The 22,658-nt window shown below is 42.1% G+C and overlaps 2 protein-coding genes across 16 annotated transcripts in view; one reads left to right on the plus strand and one right to left on the minus strand.

Moving 5' to 3' along the window:
• The window catches only part of DEPDC5 (DEP domain containing 5, GATOR1 subcomplex subunit), a 44,538-nt gene extending 43,519 nt beyond the window's left edge, over nucleotides 1–1,019 (minus strand). For 11 of the 12 annotated variants that reach the window (XM_082066623.1, XM_082066622.1, XM_082066625.1 and 8 more), the window contains exon 1: nucleotides 905–1,019. The gene's annotated coding sequence lies outside the window, so the exon portion shown is untranslated. The remainder of the gene's footprint in view (nucleotides 1–904) is intronic. The other variant, XM_082066624.1, reaches the window with a different exon arrangement.
• A 313-nt stretch (nucleotides 1,020–1,332) lies between these two features.
• On the plus strand, nucleotides 1,333–20,753 carry PRR14L (proline rich 14 like). Of its 4 annotated transcripts, XM_082065968.1 has the most exons (9): nucleotides 1,333–1,928; nucleotides 2,576–3,061; nucleotides 4,584–4,665; nucleotides 5,398–11,089; nucleotides 14,150–14,218; nucleotides 14,917–15,085; nucleotides 15,387–15,493; nucleotides 16,498–16,569; nucleotides 17,222–20,753. In XM_082065968.1, exons 2-9 carry the CDS (start codon nucleotides 2,606–2,608, stop codon nucleotides 17,511–17,513), a joined length of 6,939 nt encoding a protein of 2,312 aa, XP_081922094.1. In that variant the 5' UTR covers nucleotides 1,333–1,928; nucleotides 2,576–2,605; the 3' UTR covers nucleotides 17,514–20,753. The 4 variants fall into 4 exon arrangements, 3 of the variants coding, with proteins under 3 accessions (XP_081922094.1, XP_081922095.1, XP_081922096.1); XR_014185444.1 differs by lacking the exon at nucleotides 17,222–20,753 and having other exon boundaries at nucleotides 4,584–4,713; nucleotides 5,398–5,463; nucleotides 16,498–16,530; XM_082065969.1 differs by lacking the exons at nucleotides 1,333–1,928; nucleotides 2,576–3,061 and having other exon boundaries at nucleotides 4,645–4,713; nucleotides 5,398–5,463.
• Nucleotides 20,754–22,658: the final 1,905 nt, after the last annotated feature.

Consider the following 22,658-nt stretch of genomic DNA (forward strand, 5'->3'; position numbering starts at 1 on the left):
AGATGCTGGAATCCACAACCAGATGATTTCACACCAACACAGCACAGCTTTCAGCACTGCAGACATACAGGGCCAAGCAAAAATTTACATCTGAGGCACTGACATGCATTAACTACTTTGTTATAACTGCATCAGCCACCGCTTTTTTCTTCCAGCCACTTTCATTTGAAAGAGAGCATATTGCAATTGAGAACCTTCACTTCTACAATTTACTCTTTTTAGAAGCACATTTAAACCAGAAGTCATCAGTAGGAACAAGGCTTGCTTCATAAAACTAGAGCACATTATTAGGTTAAAATATAAGCTCTTCTGGTTAGAAGACATTTGTTATAGCTGTCCTCTTACATCAAATCAAAACGCAGAGGAACACAACAGTATGGCTTTCCAGTAGAATAAAGTATCAAGCTTGCAGATGTGCTTTTTGGAAAATCAGCTCGATCATGAAGCTACTAAGGCACGGTGGGAAACACTCGTACATCCAAGCTTGATAAACTCTATAAAACCTTCAAACTTGGAATTGTTGTGTGACTGGAAGAGACCGACACTTGGCTGCAGCGGGGGGGGACGGGCCCGGCGGCGGGACGGGCAGCGAATGCGGCCGGAGCGTTCCCAGCCCGTCCCCGGCATTGGTCCCGCTGCAGAACCGCCGTGTCCCCCCGCTCGCGGCTCTATAGAGCTGAGGGGAGCAGCGCAGCGGGACGCCCGTTTATGCCCCGCAGCGGCTGTCGGGGCGGGCGGGCAGCAGCGGGGCCCGGCGGCGGCGCAGAGCGAGCGGCGCGGCGGCTCCAGGCAGAGCCCGCCAGCCCCAGGGGAAGGGAGCGGGGCGCCGCGCGGTCCCGGGCGCTGAGGGAGCCCGGACAGGACCAGCCTGAGCACAGACACGGGGGCAGCGCGGGGCCCTGACCTGCCGGTGCCGAGTCCCCCGCCGGCCGCGGCGCCACAGTCCCGACGAGGCCCCTCTGGCTTCGCTCGCCACTTCCGCATCCGGGGCCACCGGGACAGCACGTGCACGTCACGTGACGCCCAACACGGAGACGGTGGGCGGGAAGGGCGGGGCCCCGGGAGCGACGAGCGCGGGCACCGTGGGCGGGGCGGAGCGACCGTGGGCGGGGCCACAGCAACGGCCAGCAGGACCGGGGGCGCGGCCCGGATGAGGAAGTGATGCGAGCGCGGCGGGGCGGGCGGCGCGGCCGTGCGGGCAGGAGCGGGGCTGGCGGTCGCTGCTGAGGTAACAGGAGCGGAGCGCGGGGCTCTGCGGGGGCGCGGACCCGCCTCTTCCGCCGGGTTTGACGCGGCAGCGGCGGCCCCGGTGAGGTGGGACGGAGGGCGAGTGAGCGGCTGTTGGGGCCCTGCCCAGGCGCGATGCGGCGCGGCGGGAGTTCTACGGACCGAACCCAACCTCTGCGGGCACCGGGGCAAACACCGGTTGCATAGTTACCGGGAGCGTCGGCCTCCTCGGGGCGGGTGCGGGTCACCGGGACGGGGGTAGCTCCTCTCGGCTCCGGTCGCGCCGCCGCTGTCCGGGCTGGAACCGGCCGCTGTTGCTCGAAAGCAGAAGAGGGTCCGGGCTGAGCCTGCCCGGGCTGAGCCGTCTGTGCTGCCCAGCAAAGGGCCGCCCGGCCCTGCCCGCTCCCGCTGGCCCGTACGTGCCGGCAGGACGGTGGTCGCCACCCGCAGCCCGTGTCCGTGTGTCCCCACAAGGCTGGCGCTGTTCACAGGCGGCTTTTCTTGAGCAGCAAGGAGAACAACGCTCCCCTTGGAAGCCCGTGTTTTTGTAAACTGGGTAGCTGATGCTTCTGTAAAAACCTGGCTTAGCCCGTTCCTGCTCACGCGTGAATCTTCAGGAGCAACGAGACTGCAGCGTGTTCGCATCAGGGTTTTCGTGATGCCGCCAGTGCTGGTGCCAGGTCCATTGGAGCCCATGTCAGGTCGGTGGGAACTCCTCTGTGCTGTGACACGGGCGCTGCTGTGGGCCCTCGCTGGCCGAGCGGGCTGTGGGGACCAGGGTGCTTAATATTGGGCTCAAGAGGATCCTGATGCCAGTACGGGGGGTTCTGTGGAAAAGGAGCGCTGGCACGAGGTGTCCTGTGTCCATACAGCGTGCTCATCTGAGAGGCACAGTGTTTCGTGGACGATATCTAGAAAGTGTTCCTTTGAGGCAGAAAACATATGAAGAAAAGTTGTTGGTTGGTTGTTTTTTTCTTCCCCAAAGATTAGAAACTGAAGAAAATCGCAGGAAAACAAAAAATGCTTTGTTTTTAGCTAGTAGGATGTCTAATACAAACCCTAGCAATTTGCTTTATAGTCTCTTTTCAGGTTTTCCAGAAGATGAGGGTATATCTCCAGGGAGACGTTGGAATGTGAAAATGAGGCTTGGAAATATTTATTTGTCCGTACTCCTGTTGTTAATGAAGCACTTGCTTAGATACTCAAACATTTCCTCAGCTCTTTTCTTAAAAAGATATTTGGAAGTATCTTTCTTAAACATGTATCCTTGAACCTTGAAGAATGAAGCTTTTCTTTAATTTAGAGATTACTCCCACGCATGTTGATTTGACATTGCTTTTATTTTTAGGGTAAACTGTGAAAGTGTGCAGCTGCCCTGATGCTCTCAGCTGGGCTGGAATGTCTCCCTGATTCTCCCGTGTCCGCTGCAGCAGAGGAGCCACACACTGGGCTACCGGCTGGCATCTCCCCCAGACTTATGGCCGTGTCAGAGCCTCATGGCGGCTTGGATCCAAAATCTGATGTGTCAAGGCCTGGGCTGGCACGTGGTGACAGTCGGTTGGCTGAGCTTCGAAGGACTTTGGGAGTAGAAAACCTTTGCCAGAAGACTGAGGGTTGGGATGACACACTCAAGGTGATTTCTTGTGGGCCAACTGAATCCCTTGCTGGAGAATTACTGAAGATTGGAGACCTTGAAGAGGATGAAAAAGACAAAAAAAGAAAATTTGGAAAACTGGACTGTTGTGGTGATGGATATTACAAAGAAGACACAGAGGCTGAGGAGTATCGCGCTGAATGCTGTGTGTTAACTCCTGGGGAAAGCCGGTCAAAACAAGTAAGCAAATGCAAATATTCCTCCCTATACGATAGTTTGAATTTAGAGTTAGAGTGACTAGACAGAGAACTTTGTCCATGTGGTTTCATCTTATTTGGATCTTCTGTCCTATGTGTCGTTATTTGGATTATCACGGGTCCAGTGACAATTTAGACTATACTTCAGTGGACCAGCAGTATTTTATATTATCAAGCTTTTCGCTTTCTTGAATACTGTTGGAAAGGTGTGAAGCAGGTGTGTAACAAAATGAAGAATAAAACTGGCTGGTGACTAAAAAGAAGAGAAACAACTTAAAAAGCTCCTTGCCCAGTATCCATGTTCTGTGTGTACAGCATGTTCCACCAGTACTGTCATCCCCAGTCGAGGTACTAACCACTAAATACTAGTTACTTCACTCTCACAATGGTATTGTAATGCTACAGGGGGCTCCAGTTTAGTATTTCAGTTTTTAATCTAAAATATTATTCTTCATTTTTATAATTATTGTTTGTAATTAGAGAGGAAATCACTGTTAGTTTCCTTTTTCAAAACAATAGACTGGCATAGCCACATGTTGTTTTCCTACCCTTTGGCAAATGATAAAAATATTATTTCTAGGTAAAGGCTTGCTGACAAATGGGCCAAAGAATACGCTGTTAAAAACTGGAGAGTCACAAACTCTATTTAAAAATTGAGATTTTTAGTTACTTTCTTGATTGGTTTTCTTTAGTTTGTAAATAGTTTTCACACACACCAAAAAAAACAAAATAAAAGAATAAAATTATTGTGACTGAACACATACAAGTCAGGAAATATCTGGATAAGGTGCAGAGATGCATGTTTTACACTAATGACTGGATGACACGTAATACTAAAATACTTTGTGGTTTTAACTCTGGATTTTTATATCTCTTAACTTTATTTTCACAAACTTTCAAATAAATTAAACTAAATTTTTCGCAGTCATTCAGTTTTCCAACTTTCACATATTTCAAATAAGTGGGTAGTTTGGTTGTGCGGTTTTGTTTTGATTTGGCTTGGGGTTTTTTTTGCAAGTAGACGTAGGTCAGCTGTTCCTGGCTTTATGTGCTTTTGAGCCAAGGGAAGGAGTCGTGGAAGGCAAGTCCTAGTAGAAATCAGGAAAAGCATCTCACCAGAGCTATACAGGAGTGCTTTGGGGATGTACGATAGACTTGAGGGAGTACTCTGCTGATTCAAATTGGCAACAATTTGTGTTTTTAAGGCACTTACATTTTAGCTACTTGCATTGAGAGACTTAATTGCTGCTAAATACAAATCATTCTGGGTGCATCGTTGTTTAGCAGGGAGGTGACAGTGGTTGGTGGGACCAGAAAGGAATGCCCAGTAGTGGCGTGACCCTCCTGCAGTGCTGGTCTGGCTCTGCACAAGAGCTGGTGTGTTCTGAGGTTTCTGGGTGGTTTTATTCAGAACTAACCTGGCTGAGCAGCTACAGCCCCTGAAACACACTAAACATTTCAGAAAATCCTGATCCATCTCTGTTGATATTTCTGTCTTGTTTCAGGAGGATCCTCACTTAAACCAGCATGAGGTGAAGTCTTGGAGAACCTGTTGCACTCAAGTAGCGGGATCTCCCAAGAACACAGGTGCCTATTTCAGTTGTACATCCCTGTCTGCTCCCTGCTTCTCCTCAGGTTACTTTTTGTTGATTTAAAATACATGAGTGATTGTAGGATAGCTCATTTATCTTGCTTTACAGTAGAAAATATTACCCTGCATAGCTAGAACAACATGACAATTTAATCCTCTGCTTTTTCCTGACAGCCTGTGTACTTTCCTGAAGACCTTTAATGTACAAGATGTGTTTTAGTTATTTAGTTAAAATACTTATTTACTCCAAAGCAGAAGGTGGTTTTAATAGCAGATGTTTTGCATTTCCTTATGTTTCAAAGTCGAATCATATGAGAGCAGTAATAGCAAAGATGTGAAAAAAGTATCACTCATTCATTTTCTAATGTTTTAAAGAATAAAAATAGTGCAGAATCCAAATGAAGAGGACAACAAAACTAATTCTGAATTTCATTGTTATCTGTAATCTTCTAGCTCCACACACTTTGGTCACTTCGCCTGTATCTAGATGGGGAATGTCTGCATTGAAAATGATCACATTTGTTACATTAGGTTTTTGGTGGGGTAGTCTGTTTTTTCTTGTAAAGACTTGCAGGAGAATTAATAGCATCAGTTCTCATTTTAAAAAAAACATTTTAGTAAGCAACACTGTACACAATATTGTATACAATAGTAAAAGAAACTTTGCAAGCTGAATGCCTTCTAAATTCAGTATATTGTTCTGATTTGCTTTATTTTTCCTTATGCAGAAGAAAGCCAAGCAAATGTTCAGGTGCCGGCTGCAACTCTGCCTGAGCTCACTGAAGAAGCACAAGGTATGAAGGCTGATGTGAATAGGATATTTAGTAAAGCAGGATACAGGAATGACAGAGTGAGTAAAGGTCTTGCAGCTGAGAGCAATGAATGCTCAGACATAGACACAGTCATGGCCAGAGCTGGGGTTTCAAAAACCAGCATGTTAGATTTTTTAGAGCCTTTGAAAGTCACGGACATTGAATCAGCCACAGAGCATCCACAAGAAACAAATGAATATAATGGGTTGAAAGCCCACACTGCCATGCCATTGAGAACAGGGGGGGATGTTGTATCTATATTCAAGAGGAGAGAAGAAAAGTTACTCAGACAAAATCCTGTTAATGAATTCAGTACGTCACTTGCTAATTGCCAGACTCATCAGCAGGATGAAGAAAACAAGGCTCATGACTTCTGTACTGGTCCTTTACCCAAACATAATGAACCTCATAGGTTGTCATCAGCAGAACGTTGTAGAGCACCCTCCATAAAAAGTTCTGAAGCTTTATGTTCAGGTCTGAAATGCATCTGTGATCTGGACTTTAGAAAAACGCCACTAAAAACCAGTAGAACTGCAGTCCATGGAATTACCAATGAAACCACATCTGTACCGCTAGAGCAGGTCTCAGTGGTAAGGAGCGAAGGATTACCTAGTGCTGAAACTAGTCATAGGGAAGGAAGTGCTAGTACAGGTAAATCACACCGCTCTGAATTTGAAGAGGCTACTGAAAACTGGAGAAAAATTGCTGTGGGAGAGAACGTTGACGTTGGTAGCTGGCCTGAAGCTCAAGAGGGTGCTAATTCTGAGCATCATCATTCTTCAGTTTTTAGTTCTGTTGCTTCATCTGCTGAGGAGTTCTCAAAAGAAAAATTAAAAATGGTTGCATCAGAAGGTGATAAGTTGAAAAAGGACAAGTGGCAATTCTTTGTCAGTGATCTAGGCAAGGATGATATAAAAGAAAATAGCGTGTCGATGGAAATGAACAACATTGCTTCCTGTGAAACTGGACAGACAGACCTTTGCTTTTATAATACCTCCAGTAAAAGTTCTCTTCCCGGTAGCCACAGCTGTCTGGGTCTTGGTAGCAAGCTAGAAGAATATTCACCTGAGACACAACTGCTTGAAAAGGAGTCTGAGAGTAAAACAAGATCAGAAGAGTTGGCTGGCAGTTTAGTTGAAGCTACAGAAGCTGATAGTAATGATAGTTTGTCCAGTAGCAAAGAAACTAATTGGATTCATACACTAAGTGTACCTCTACCTCCTGTTGCACACAAATCAAGAGAACCTCATCGTAGTGAGTGTCCTCCTTGCACTGTTAATGAAGTTTCAAGAAGAGACAAGGCTCAGGATAATCCATCTGGAAAAGAATCATTTGGTGATTCTGGAACAACAGGACAAGTTCCTGAAGTTATGCTTCATAAAGACAAATTCAAGTCTTCAGTAAGTTCCAGGACTTTTGACAACCCGAGTATGACAAGCAAAATTTCCCAAAAGGACACAAAGTCTTCAATGGGAAATAGAGAGAGTGTGGTCACTGGTTTAGAAAATGAACATAGCGACACTTGGAACTGTAATAATCAAAGTATGAAAGAGCAGAGCGCAGCTGCCAGTACTTCCTGTATTTTATCAGGGAGCACACATGTAGATGATGTTCTCCCAAACTGTTGTTCTTTTAATGGTGAGGTTGGTAAGAAGACTGAAAATAATAATTTGGAAAGAGAAGCTTCAGCTGGATATAATAGTAAAAAGGTAATCATCTTTCCGGAAACACATTTCCCTTTGGCATGTGGATCTCTTCCTTGGGAAGACGACTGTAGAAATGCAGGTGAGGATCTGCATGGGGTAAATGACATTTCCACAGCAAAAACCATGTTTTGCTCAGCCTATACTGCAGAGAAGTCTGTTGCTACCTCGGTAAGAGACGAGATCTCAAATAAGAATATGGAAGCTGGGAAACAGTTTGATCTTTGTAAAGTAACAGATGTCAGTGAAATTGTTTATGACGGAGATGAGGCAAAAGAACAAATTGGCATGTGTGCTCTCCAGAGAGATGAAGCTGATAAAACAAGAACTGCAGATTCTCCGAAGGCCCCTGAAGGCAATCAGAGAACTAAGACTAGCCAACAGCTATTAGTCAGATATTTGAACAAAAAAACCCATGTTCATAATTTTGGATTTTGCAGCTCTTCATTAGGCCCAAGGAAGAGAGAACTAGGTACAACTGAAAAGAAAGAAGTGTCATCACTCATGGCTGATGCCTCTGAGTATAGCACTTCAATCTGTGATACACGTCCCTTACTCAGCAATGCAAATATTCAAAGAGAACATGCTAGCCGAACAAAAAAGACCCTTTGTCCAATGGAAAATCAGTGTCTTGCATGTCAGAGTGAGTTTCACGGCCCCGTTCCGGGCAGCAAGCAACATTCAGAAAGTTTAAACAAACAACCAAATATGGGCTTACAAACTACAGCTACTTCTGTAGAAGAAACCAAAATACCAATTGGCTCTAGTCAAAGTGAAGAGATACTGTTAAAACCAGCTGATGACCTGCCTCCAGTAGTTCATAAATATGGAAGAGAGGACAGTTTTCAAGGAACTCTAAAAGACAATGTATTGGATTTGGACTCTTTAAATGGTGTGAGAAATCAAGACTGTTCAGGACACGTGGGCTTTGTCAGTGACCTAATTGAGAAGACAACCGAACCAAAAGAACACGAGAAGAGACATGAAACAGAAGATAAAGGAACTGCTGAAGAAAGCTTTTCTGATAGCAAACGGCATCGCTCGGAGCATGCTTGCTTTATCAAATGTGCAAAAGACAAATCAGAGCTAGAGTTTGCAGGAAACAAAATGCATCAATCTTTGCCAAAGATGAAGTGGTTGATGGAAGACCAGGAAAATACAGTTAGGGCCCAATTTTTGCCCTCTGCATCAATTCATGGTAGTCTGGCATATAAGACAGAAAATATGAATGTGTTTTCAGATACAAAAACCAAAAAAAGTCTGAGAGTAAAATCTACCTTAAATGACTCTTGCCTGCAGTTGACATTTGAGCCCGGCCAGAAAACTGATGCTCTACCAGGTGTAGGTCCATCCCACTTGAGAAAGTTTGACATCCAAGAATCTTTTAATCAGACTTGGGTGGATTCAGAAACAACATCAGCTCTGCACTTGGGAATCTCTGTGCCTGAGAAAGAAAAGCTCTGTCTGTTGTCTGACAATGCACAAACAGATAACTGTGATTCGTCTCCAGCTGAAGCTTTTAGCAAAGATTCTTCAGTGACAAAACCTCTTTCTGTAACAACATCTGTTAAAAGAAAAGCCAGCAATACCAAGATTGCCTCTTCAGAGAATGAAACAGCAACTAGCTTTGTGAAAGATGCAAAAAGCTCACGAGCTTGTGCACACAGCAAGGGAAGTCTGAGAGGTCAGGGGCGTACCATGGTAACCGTAGAAGACATGACTGTGACTGCACAGAAGTGTAGTTGCTATGGAGAGCAGTTTAAGAATACGTGTGTCAAAGAGAAGACGGGAAGAGAAGTAGCTCTGAGAAAAATGTTACCCGTAGGTTCTTTTTGTGATGGAGAAGATCGTCTATGCGCCTTTTTGGAAGATTCAGAAGAGTCTGGTAGCAAACCAGTCCCTCTCAGTATTGAGAATTATGAAAAGGTTTTGGAAGAAATTCCAGGATCTAACCTAAATAATCCTTCAAAAAAAAGAAAAAATACTACAAAGCTCACAAACTTAGCAGGTACATGTCTGCTTTCAGAAACTGTGAGTGGTTGTCAAACTGAAGATGCGTTTAACATAGAAACTTCCCCAGAATTGCCCACGTTTTATTCATATATGGGTGTACTATCAAACAGGTGCAAAGAATCAGCCCCAAACCGTGTGGTTTGCAGTGAAGTGTGTGTGCCTTACGAATTGAATGCACAGAGCAAAGATAACATGAAGCAGGTGACAGAAGGCCAGGACACTCTACCAACTCATCCAGTTTGTGAGGGAAACGAGGCTTTAGGTTCAGAGAGACTTGGTCAAATAGAGAAATGTCAGGTACTTAAACGAAAGAAGAAGTGTGAGAAGATGAAAGTACATCTGTCAGACAAGGCACAACAAGAACAGAAGTCAAAATATCGAGAGAAAGCAAAAATCACACTGCAGCCAGGTGTGTTGCACAGTTCTGAACTCTTACACAGCTCTTCAAATGAGTTGGTGACATCAAGAAATACAAAGTTTGAAGGTCCTTCAGAGGAGACTTTTGCTGTCAGAAGCAGTGAAAATAAACTATGTAGCACTTTACAAGAAGTTAAAAGGCCAAAGATTACCACAGATATTATTAGTTCACAGTTTTTGAAGACTCAGGATTCAGAAATGGAAAACCTGAACCTTAATTTAGAGTATGATGGAATCCCTGGTGCCTTTGGAACTACAAATAAACCAAGAGGACCTCTTCCGTTAAAAATACAGCCTGGAAGGACATGCAAAAAAGTTCCCACATCATATCAGCTAAAAACTGTAAGAAAAAGCAGAAAAATTAAAAGTTTACCTTTTGAGATTCCCCCAGAAATAATCCCTAAGCAAGAAAACACACTTCTCAAATCGTTGTACTTTCCACGTGAACCGCCGACAATGGAAACGGAAACAGCCGTGGGATTCATGCGCATGCCAAGGCAGAGGGCCAAGGGGTGCAGTGTGTTGAACAGCTTGAAATTTAGGAAAAGTACCAAAGAAGCGGCACTGTTGAGCAAGCTGGCTGCAATGGCCAGCACACTCCTGGCACCTGCCAAAAGCATCCAGAACTTTAAACCTCTGCCATATTCTTCTGAAATTCTTCCAGTGGCTGAGAGGTGCAGCCAGCGTAGATCTAAAAATCTATTGGAAGCCTTTTCTTGTATTAACAGGAACTTACGCTCCTGCTGGGCTGACAGTTGGTGCACCAAGATGTTCAGCTTTCAGCCTTTGGCACTTTATCCTGCAGAATCTACCAAAATACTTTTTTCAGACTTGAGCCACAAGCCTCCAACCTCGTTCTTGGATACCCAGTTTTTCCCAATTTCTTTTCGCATAAAATTGGACTCCAGTCCTGTGACAGACCTCACAGGGATGACATCCCAGCGCTCCATACATCACACACCAGTTCAGGGAGAAATGCCAGCGCCGCCTTCAGAGTGGACTTTTTCTTTTCTGCTGTCTCAGAGCTGCTCAACAACAGCTTTCAAGGAAGATTCCAATCCAGATAACGAGCTGCATTCCTCTCTCTCTATAACAACCCCAAGGGATGTTGCCCTTCATCCCGACCGTGGAAGAAATGCTGTAGCTGAAAGAAGAGGAGGTTGCTCCATGCTTGGCCTTCACACAGTGTTAGCACTTTCTTCCCCTGGATGTTACAGGATTTGGACGAGAAGAAGAAACTTAACCAGTCATATTCCTACCATCCAGAGACTATTTATATCACAATTTGCACAGGGTGTGAAAGGGACAAGGTTTTCAACTTCTGTATCGGATGAGCCCGTCTCCTCATTGCCATACACCCTGGGCAGGGCGCTCTCCATGTGGAGTCAGCATGGTCCTTCTGCCCGCCCCTCCGAAATCACTCCTCTCCATTCCAGTCACTGCACGTGGCAGCCAAGTGTGGGCATCGAGAACAGGTAAAACTCATCAATTTATTTCTGAGATTAAATATGTATAGGGTATGTACTTGCTCCTTTTTGGGAGGGAGAGGGCAATTGCAGCTTGTGTTGGAGGGTCAGTTTCCCCCATTCCAGGTCTACACGTTCTGCTCCAAAAATGGCTCAACATGAAAGATTCTTCCCTGCAGCACAGTCTGTTAGCTGAATTGAAGTATATTTGCCTTCACTTCTTTAATACTGTCCTGTTTTGGCAGAATGGCTAACTCTATTTTCTTCTCCTTTGCAAAATATACACACCATGCATCAGAATATATAATGCAGAAAGGTGAGCTACTTCGTTAGGTCTATTCAGAGTGACTGCAGAACAACTGGATTTGAGGTAGGAAAGTCTTTTTCAGAGGTTTGAGCCACAAGTGCCAGTTGGAACCACTGTAAAATGCTCAATATGAGATTAGGAAGAATCCTAAGGGACAGGGGGTGGCATTTGGTTAAACTTTTAATTGTATTCCATGACTGTTCTATGCTAATTGAAATCTCTTTATGTATACTATGCCTTTTGATATTACGTGCCCGATGTGTTGTTGGCACAAGCAAGTGTAGCTCCATTTCAGGTTGGTGATGAATTTTTGTGTGTGTGTGTCATTCTTGTTATGAGTGGGAAGAGGACTGAAACCTACTCTGCATATTTAATGTAACTTTGCTATCAGCATTTGAGATCTTTTTACTTAGATACAGAAAGAGAGAAGAGGTTCCTAGCTCTGTTACAGGATTTTTGCATGTTCTTGAGCAAAGATTTTGCCCTTTGTGCCTCAGTGACATGGGGCAGTTCGGTCCCTGATTTTAGTCTTGAGATTCCTGGACAGCAGAGGCTCATGAGCGCTGTAGAAAAGTTGATTTGATTAATTCTTTTGTTTAATATGGCAATCTCTAGAGAACTGCTGAATTTGGCTTATTTTATGTCGTAGCTCGACATGTGTAGCCAGCGGTCTTGCCATATAACTAGTGCTGCCTTTTGCTTTGTATAAATGGGTAACATACCTAAAATTTTATGTATATCACTGGTTAGTATAAATTCTAATATCTACCAAAGGTGTAAAGGAGTTACCACTCCATTCTGGGAGTTGTCTGCACTAAAAGAATGAAGTTGAAAAATGGTATAGAGACAATGTTGCAGCACGTTCTATTGGGCCTGCATTCTTTTCCATCCCATACAAGTCAATGTACAGGCTGAATTTTATAGTGTCCAAATTAGTACTATGGCGGCAATCATATCAGTAAAGTACAGTTTGAGCTCTAAACTTAAGACATTGTTGCCATTCTTTAAAAACAAAAGAAACACCTTATAAAAAATTCTGTGTATGAGGTGAATTTACTCTCTTGGGTTGTTGAGACATCTTATCCTTGGACTGGGAGATCAGAGCTGACTTTTGCTCTTGTGTTTTCTCTCACACTTAAGTCTCCTGGCTCCTAGGCAGCTGGTTGCAGCATATCCAGTTAGCTAAAGCATAAGAGGATTTAATTCTTTGACGTAAAGGGCAATTTGAAAACCGAATGTTTTGCTATGAATGATCTTTATCTCAAAGGTGGAGAAGCCAAATCAAACCTTATCACTTCAAGTGAAAAATAACCCAAAATGAAAAAAGTCTAAACTCAGTTTGTTTTTCCTCAAAAATACCTCACACATATGTGTTTGAAGTAGCCTTAATTCTTCTGCCCCACTCCGATTTTCTTTAAGGTGAAGTTATTGTAGCATGCAGTGAGTGGAAAAGCATGTTTAAAGAAGGTCAAACAAGTGCAGCAAAAGTCAATATTAAAGGTTTGGCTGTAGAACAACATAAAGAACAAACCCCAACATTTAAAATATATAACTCCATTTTAGATTCTGTTTTGCTGAACACTGACAGCCTGTTCTCATCAACTAATAGTTACTTTTTAAAGGTATTAACAGGAACAGTGACAAAAGGATAATTCAGTAAATCTCTCTTAAATTTGTGTGTGTGTGTGTGTGTGTGTGTGTGTTCAAAAAAAATCTATGCAGTAAGTGTTTGGTATATAAATACAAGTAAACAAGAAGTGTATAAGTGAAATCTTTTTTTCTACTTACTGCTCATTTGTATTCCAAATTTCTAAAGTGTTTTTTTTCTCTTCCTGTAATTCATTATTATTATTGCATAAACCAGTAAGCTCTGCCTCTAGCACGGAGGACTCTGATGCACGATTGATGAGGGTTCCTGTAGTGCTGGGGTAGTGAGTGGAACACCGAGAGAAACCAAATGTTACAGTTCTGATATTAAATGCACAAACACACGAAATGGGTCTTTCTGACTTCCTTATGGTTTGACTTATCTGTGCTGCCAGCTGTGTAGTTGGTTTGCATTTAGTTTGTAGCGTTCCGCTCTGGCCGTAACTTCTTTGCTTCACAACAGTGAAACACCTTTAGCTGTTAATTTGGGAGAGTGGCAAGTACAAGATTTGCTGTTTAGTAAAAGCTGTCCTAAAAACTGTTTGGGCACAAAAATAAAGCCTCATATTAAAGGACTTAATGCTGCTATGCTGACTTCTATGCCATAGGATTATGGTAATTACCAGCCCTTATGGAAAGGCCTTTGGTTATTCCAGTTGATTAAGAATATTCAAGTAAGACTGTGGGAGTTAGAAACAACAGAGTTAATCTGATAGAAATCCTTCCTTTCACTTGTTACTGTTGCCAATATGCACTTTTTTATTTAGTAGCCAACTCCTTCAGGTTTTTGGTTATTAAATTTTAAAACCTGGCGGTTTTGAGTGAGGAATATAGACTTTCATAACAATAATTATAACTTTCAGACTAATATTGTCTCCCTCTCTTTCTGTACTTTTATTTCCTTTTCTCATCACTACTGTTTTAAGTGAAAGTAGGACTATTTCCCTAACAAGCTGTCAGTGCAATTTCGTGGACTAAATGGCAGACACAGCCTGCTCTTGTATCATTTTAATCTTTCATTCTCATTCTTGATTATATTAATATTTTTTCCTCATCTTTTTTATAGTGTAGACCTAATTTCTGTCTTTTTTTTCCCCACTCTTGTTTTGAATCAGCTATGCCGTGTTACCGCACTTACCTGTACAGAGTATGGGAGCACTACAGACCGCAGGGCATGAGATATGGTGAGTCTCTTGGACTTCGATATTTATTCTGAATAGTGGGATCATAAGCTTGCTCAGAAATACATTGTTTATGCCATTTTGGCTTTCAGCTCTTGGCAGTTCACTCCAAGAATAGCTTTCCGATTGAAATGTTAGTGAAATAAACTGGCTGGATCATGTAATGGAGAAGTTTGGAGGGGAATTAATGCAAACACCATGGAGAACATTGCAGGAACAGTTCTGTTACTTGCAACCATGTTGTGCCACTTCTTATGAAATGAATATGTGAAACTATAGAAGTTTGTTTCCTTACTTGGACATATGTTCTTTCTGTCTGAGCAACTGGATGTTTGGTGCTGAAACTTCCTTCTATTCTTTTTCCGTGTTGGGATGGCAGATGTAAAAGCTATCTTTTAAATTTATCTGTAAACAAAAAGCATTAAATTAGTAGTTGTGTTAAAGAAATTTGCTGGCAGAAAAGGAGGATTAGTTGTTTTCTATCTGTGGTTACTAAACAGAGCTGTAAGCTGTTTAACTGGATGAAAAGGAAAAGAGTGGGTTTAAAACTGTGTTCAAATACAATGGCAGTTAATTTCTGTGGACCGTGTTGCTTTTTTTTCCCATATTGCAATTTAGGAACATCATCTGAGAGCATGGACTGCTGTTGCAGCATAAATTGGATATTAATCCACATATGTTCCCTTCTTCCTCTGTTACAGTCTGGAAGCTTCATTCCCTCTTCCATTTCCAAAGTCCTGCTCACTTCCAGAATCATCACCGTCTCCCCCCAAGCTTTCAGCATCTGAGCTCCAGCTCCGTGCCCGTGATGAAGCTGATGCTTCTGTTCCAGCCTGTCTTAGGTCCCAAGATGACACAGAACTGAACAAAGTGAGTTCATGTTAGATTTTGGATATCTCAGACTCTTGGTTCCTCAGGACTTGAAGCTGCTGCTGCTGAATATTATTTAGTAACTGCTAAAATGGGGAGATAAACCAGGCTGTTAGTCCTAGTCTGTGCTGCTTCTTTCTTTTGTTCAAGTAGAAAGAAGGTGGCAAAACAAAGAGGAATGTTTATTCTGAAGATAATGCATACCCAATATGAAAGGGAAATGTGGAGACTAGTGTGCTCATTATTTCCTTCATTTTAACTTGTTTTTTTCTCTCTTTTTTTTTTTTTTTTTTTCCTTAAGACTGAGCCAGAAAGGAGGCCAAAGAAAGTCTCACAGATCCGAATCAGGAAAACTCTTCCTAAACCAGACCATAACCTTACTCCAATGGGACTGCCCAAACCAAAAAGGTGAGCAGTATCTTTAAATGGACTTGTGCTGGCTTCTGTTGCTCACATGTCCTGCACAGTAATGTAATCGTTTCCATAAATGCTTCTCTTACCACCTCTATTTTGTACACTCCCAGTTGAGTGGTGTCTGCCTTTCGCTTCCTTTATAAGAAAAGATTGACACAGCTGTATCAGCTGGATAGAAGACTGAAGAAAGAATATGGTCTTTGAATGTGACTTTTTTCAAGTGGGAAAGGATAAATAAAGGACTATTGGATATGAACTATTGACCGAGTTTTAGGCAAAACGTGAAAAACTAGGCTACGATTGAATTATTTTCTAAAGAAGAAATAAGTTCATCTTGATAAACATACATTGAAAATAAGTCATTCTACAATGCATAGGGAGATGAAGGGATCTGTTGGGAAGTTCTGTTGAGGGAAATTATGCTGGAGTTCTTCACAGTCCCTTCTTTGATTGTACCATATGATCTTAGGGAAACGTGTTCAGTGTCAATGTGGGTAATCACAGTGCCAGATATTGATAAAGCTTTTCCAACCAGTCATCTAGTATTTTGTTCATTTCTGTTTTAAGCACAAGTCCCAGCTTTGACAAAGGAATGCATTTCTTCAGCCATCAGCTTGCTAATTCAGTGTCAATAACTTTTTAAATCAGTCTCAAGAGCTAAACTCTGTCTTTTCTTAGCTTCCACAAAAAAAGTGACCTGTGAAGGGATTTCCCTTTTTCCTTCTGAGCATCATTATTTCAAAACATCGTAGAATGTCAGAAGGAACATTGACCTCTTCAGAAATAGCAAGTGTTGACCCACACCTTATAAAAACACTGTATGAAATTTGGTACTTAACAGCCTCATTTTTCATTCCTCTCTGTCCCCAGTTAGTTAAAGTGTAATTACTCAGCATTTAAGCACAGAATGCAAACCATACTTGTTTCCCTAAATCTGCATGTTGTGTGTTAGTTTTGAAGTTCTTCTTTCTTGATTGACTTCTTCATTACTTTTTCAGGCTTAAGAAGAAAGAATTTAGTTTAGAAGAAATTTACACAAACAAGAATTACAAGTCCCCTCCTGCAGCCAGGTTGGTTCTGCTTCCTGATCAGAAAACTAAAGTACATGTAAATTACTTGAGCAGAGAGCAAGCAGAGATGAAAGATGTTTGAAAGCGAAGAGGCAGATAGAATTCTAAAATTGCTCTCGTACAAAGTGGGAAAGTTAATTCAAAAATAGTTACCTTTTACTATTTGGATGAAAAGCAGTGAAACAGAATATGGACTAAGAATTCATCTACACATTCATTCCAGCCTCCAAGTACAGTACTTACTTTTTCAAAATTCAAAGGCAACTAAATATTCTTTAAAATACTAAGAATAGCTGCCTGTCATCAAGCATAGCATGATTATCAAGACTGCTGCATCTTTTAATGTTCAAATCTATTTATTCTATAAAGGCAAGATTCTATAATGGTGCTTTTGAACTAAAATACAGATAGAAAGAGATTCAACCCACATGTCTGTGCACCAGTAACAAATTCTTCAGCTAGCAGTAATGCGCAGCTGTGGGAGGTGTAAGCTGTAGATAACGATACATTACAAGAGGTGTGGAGGAACTTTGAAAATGTACAAGTTAGAAGTGCATTTACTGTGCTTATGACATCCACCTGTCTCCCTGCCCTTGGAAGGTGGTTAACTGCTTCTCGAGCGGTCCTGAGTTCTATCCTTTGCTTTTATCAGGAGCTTGGAAACAATCTTCGAGGAGCCCAAGGAGAAAAATGGATGCTTGATCTCCATCAGCCAGCAGAAGAGAAAGCGGATTCTAGAATTTCAGGACTATACTCTTCCCCGGAAAAGGAAGACACGAGGCAAAATCAAAGTAGTGGGTAGTTTCACCCGAGCAAAAAGAGCTGCGCTACAGAGCGCAGAGTTAGATGCTCTTCTGAGTCAGAAGCTAATGGACCTCGAAGCCTTTCTTGCAGCGGAGGCTGAGCAGGAGCAGGTCTCTATAGCATCTGAGGGAGCTGTTTAGCTGAAAATGGTCCCATCAGCTCCTTTAGTCTTTTACTTGTTTTGGGAGGCATCTACTGACTTCTTCGTATGTTATTCTACTGTTCTGTTCTCATAGCCAGTGACCAGTTTTTGGCTGTGGCCCTCTTTAAGGTGCTATTTTTTTTAATTTTTGGTTTTTTAATGCTATTGGAGGGATTCTTTTAGGTCCCTGTTTGAGTGTAACACAGCCACAGAGAATTTACCATTCCTTTTCCAGCCTCTGGAAATTACTGCTAATGTTTAATTACATTTAACCACCTTCTGGGGGTAGAATAGGAGTGTAGAGGAGGAAGCAGCACACCTTCAGTGATGCTAGAGCTCTGTACTCTGGATCATTTGCACATTTGAGTCTGCTGTTGTTACCGTGATGGCTATTTTGAACAACCTGACAGAAGAGACATGGTGTTTGATGAAGATGAATTCTAGCAAGCACATTCTTGACATACCACTAACTTTTTAATAATTAAAAGTAGCTGTCTGGGTTTGCTTTCAATTGTTTTGTTTTCTTCTGTTTGCTTAAAATGTTCCTTCTGAGTTCCTGTGCCCTTTCTGGCTTCAGGCAGCAGAAGCCCCACATAACCAGACTTTAAATAACTTGCACTTTGTATGTTTCTTTATTTGCTGCATGAGAACACCTTTTAACATGACCGAGCTCAAAAAAGGTGATATTTCCAGAAAAAATCATGCCTGGTACTAATTTTTCCTAAATAGTAGAGTTTTTACTTAGTTGGCCGGTGCCTACCTCTTCTCCAGAGGAAAAGGTAATTAGCCCGCAAAGATGTTACGCTGCAGGCGGTCTCCAGTTAACTGAGCTGAGCTGTTGTATGCAGGGAACACCAGCAAAGTCTTTGAGACTAATTTTTAAGTTATTTTAATTCTAGTAAAAACATTAATTGATTTTGATGTCAACAAGAAAATAATTATTTCTCCATCTTGAGGTTTTTTTTACCATTTTACATTCACAATTCATGTAGCCCACAGTTGGATATTCTCTGTACAGCCCTGTTGTACATAATAGCAAGTGTTGCACAAAGAGCCTCCTGGCATGTGGACATTTTTAGTTTCTTTATGTAAGGCCATTTGTAATTATCTGATGCAGCACTGGGCAATTTCTCAGCTATACCTTTTGAAGGAAGAGAGCTCCCTTCTGGGATAATTTCTGTTAAACTTGAAGCATAATTCAAAATGAATGCGAACTGCTGTTCAGGTCAAGTCTGTCCTTTAGTGCCTATAGATGTTATTCAGGCAGAGCTGTCGTTGCTGGGATGCTCAAATTTAATTAGTCTGTTCTTTCTTTCACTTGTCACTTGAAACTTGCACTTTCTTATTTACCTACCCATATAAAAGAGTTTCTATTTACCTTCAAAATGAGCAATTATCTAGTGGGTGGGTATATTTAATAAAGTCCCAATAAATGCAGGACTGAAAATATCGTCATCATCATCTGTTGCTCTGCCACTTCTATTACTGACCAAACAAGAAACTAAATAAGCAATCTGTTGAATTCCAGAGCTTTGAAAGTAGAGAAATGAAAGAGGATTATTACGCTGTGTGTGCCTGAGTCTTCAAAGAAGTGTAATCTGGGCTTGTTTTGCTCCCAGCTTATGTGCCAGGATTCCTAGAAGTTTACGTTCTTGTTTTGGAGGCTAATTATCTTTAATCAGGAAGACTGAAAAAAAAAAATAGAGGAGTGCATGCTTAAAGTGGTGGTGTTTGGATTTTGAGGTAAAATAACAAGGCAGGCCAACTTTTAACATATTGAGATACTATTTCAGCAGCAAGGTCTGGTAACCTATTTGGGCTGCTGTTGAACATTTTGATTGATCCTCTTTATTTTTATAAAAAGAAATCTCTAGAAAATAAAGGTTGATTGCCTTTTAAAAAATGTTCAAAACTTTCCCTATACTGGTTTAATAGCCCAGTTATTGACTGGTTGGAAGTTGTATCAAGAGTGAGATATATATTTTTATGGTTTTATGCTATAGAATGGGATTGTTACACAGCATTCACTTGCTGTTAAAATGGGAGGCTTTAGTGCTGTGACACAACGGAGCTGTAGCTTTACTGGGGCTTTTAAGAACACAAGGATATGGGTGGGGAGGGTGGAAAATTGGGTCCAGACAAATTTCAAACCTCTAATGTGCTTCAAATTGTGGAATGCGTTGCGTTTTCCTGTGGGGTTCTGGTGGGTGAGTTGGTTGGTTTTTGTGGTTTTTTTGATCTGCTTCCCAGCTCTGTCTTGTTTCTGCTTGCTTTGAAATAATATTTCTTAGCTTTCTTTCTAACAGCTACAGCAGAGAGAGCAGAGCACAGAAGACACTCAGTTCTCTTTTGTTTACAGTAATTGGAGGAGTTATAAAATGATGTCGTGTAGCTTGTCTCAGACCTTAGTTTGTGGAAACCAAAATATACAGCATTATTGTGTTTTGGTTTAGCATTTGTATGATGATAGAAATGTAAGTTGGGACAGAGCATCAGTACCCACCCCCCAGCATACAGATGTCAGTCATGCTTGTACACTTTTTTTATTTCCTTTCCCACCTCTGTTCCTCTTCACAGCACTCGTGGAACAGCCTTGTTCCTTGAGGCTGCTGCTTGTACACGGGCAGTGATGACTGTGCACAAGGTATTTGCCACTCAGAGCTGCTTCTGTCCCAGATAGTTGAAAGAAAAAAGTATAGAGGATGCATTTTTGGGATCTTGCATAATTCCCTAGCTGAAGGATATGTACACTTGCCTTTCCATAAAGTGAACCCACTCCAGTAAGGATTTTTTTGAAAGACATTGTAGATGTTGCTCACAGAATCATGACTAGATCGCACTAAAAAAATCTTATCATTCTACAACAGGAGCAGCTAAGGCTACTTAATGTGTGTTACAGCATTTGCCTGGCTGGCCTTGTGGCTGCACACATTTTGAGTTCTGATGCTTGCTGGATATGGTTGTCTGCAAGCAGATCTCATTTATTCCATTTGATTTGAGGTGGGCCTTTGGTATTTTATGTTCCAGGTGCTCTTCTAGAATATGGATGGTAACTGTGGATTAAAAGTCTATATGATGCTATCAAGTTAGCAAATAGCGAGAATTTGTACACTTGTGCCATTAGCCTCCATCGTGCTCTTGGCATTTTGTTTCTGTTCAATATTGTGTGAATCTCAAGTTTTACTGCTTCTTTTGTGTGTGTTTTTAATTTATGGAAATAAATTTTTCTGAGAACCTTTTAGTTTCTTTAAGGACTTCTTTAGGCTTGTATCAGTAAATATGCATGATATATCTGTCTTGCATACATGGGGGGGAAGATGTCAAATCTCCAAAGAGATTAACACTGTTAAGTACCTGTGTGCACTGTTACTGAGACATGGAGCAGCAACTCCAGTGCTCATTCGCTCATAGCCATACTTTGAGAGGAACAGAAACAGACCCGGGGGACTTTAGGCATGATCCTAGCTACTTTCACAGCATCCAGCTCTTAATGCAGTAGAGTAGCAGGAGCCAGACAACACAGGCAGCTCCTGCTGGGTTCACAACGGAGAGATTCAAAGCTGAAGCAAGCCAGCGGTTCATGTACTGCAATCAGACATGTTCTAAAGCAAAGCTGATGTTCTAAAGCAAAGCTGAACATCCAAACAACCTATTAAGCATCTGTAATGTCTATGTCAGAAAACAACTTCCCTCTAACCCCATAAAATCTTGCATATAACCCAGGTTTTCAATTGGCTGCTATTCAGCTGCATGCTGCTTTTGGCAAAAGTAAGCTGGCAGCTGCGCCTCTTCCCTCTCCTCCTCCCTGCCCTCTGACTAAGTGCAGTGTGCCGGGAGGCCCGCAGATGGCACCTCAGCTCCAGGCAAGAAAGCAAGGGAGCACCTGGGAGATGTGAACAAGCACCCTGCTGTTCCCCCACTTCAGAGCCACAGCCTGCTGGCTGCTTCGTTACCATCCTGGGACTTGCTTAATTCACCTCTCCCCTTTGTCTCTGAAAAGTGGATGGGTTTGGACTCGAATCTTCCGTCTCTTGTTTGATTAGTCAATGTCAACCAGTGGCACAAATGAGAAAGAGTCTCAGCTCAGTTGCACAGAGCCCCCTTGCTGCTGGTCAGAGTCCCAATTTTTTCTTTCTCAGGAAGTGAAAAGGGGGAGGAGAGGGGCAGCTCGAAAGGAACAGGAAAGAAGCTGGACAGGAACGAACTGTTTACAACCAGGTATTCTGAGCAGAGTGTTTTACAACTGAGTGCTTTACTGCTGCTTCACTTTGTTGTTTTTGGTGAAGGGGTTTGGTTTTAGTTTTTTTGGTTTGTTTGCTTGTTTCCCTTATATGGCAGATAAATCAACTATCGCAACTGGCCTGTTTTCACTATTTGCATCTCATTTATTGCTAGCTGAGGTTAATACAACTGCAACATATGTAGCAAGGACCAGAAAATTTTGGGTGAAGGATTTTTTTTTAATTAACTATCTTAACCTTGCCTGGTTCAGGGTGCATGGGAGCAGAAGGGGATGCACTTCTGCAAACCAAAATGAGCCCTGCCCATGAAGAGCCGTCCATTCGAAATCTTTATCCAGTAACAGGCAAAACAAATATATGATACATTGTGTTTAAAAGACTTCATATTGTGTTCAGACAGCTTCTGCTTGTAGAACCAATGCTGTATAATTGATAAATCGTATTTTGACACCTCATAGAATCATAGATTCAAAGTGTCAAAGTACTATAAAGTAATGGAGATTTTGCCAAGGCTGAATATTGCTTTCCTTCACCTTAAGGCTGCAAGGATCCAGTTCTGCTGGCTATTAGATTCTTTAATACATTAAGTTCTGAGATTAAAATGTTTTGATTTACTACTATAAAATCCTTGGTTAAAAAAGCAAATACGTTATTCCCAGTTGAAAGCAGAAAAGATTAGCGATTCTGGTAGCAATTACATATACCAGCTATAGTACGTATGGGTATTCAGCAAGGACTATCTAGCTGCAACCAAAATCACAAATATAGGAGGACAATGCTGCAACTACCAAATCATCAGTTGACTGGTGTTGCATGGAAAAAGTTTTAAAAGACAAGCAAGGCAAACTGCTACCGACTAACCTGTGCCACTCGTGATAGTGTGTATTTTAGTCCATGGTATC

This window comes from Streptopelia decaocto, assembly GCF_964273445.1.
Source record: "Streptopelia decaocto genome assembly, chromosome: 15".
NCBI classification, from domain to species: Eukaryota; Metazoa; Chordata; class Aves; order Columbiformes; family Columbidae; genus Streptopelia; species Streptopelia decaocto.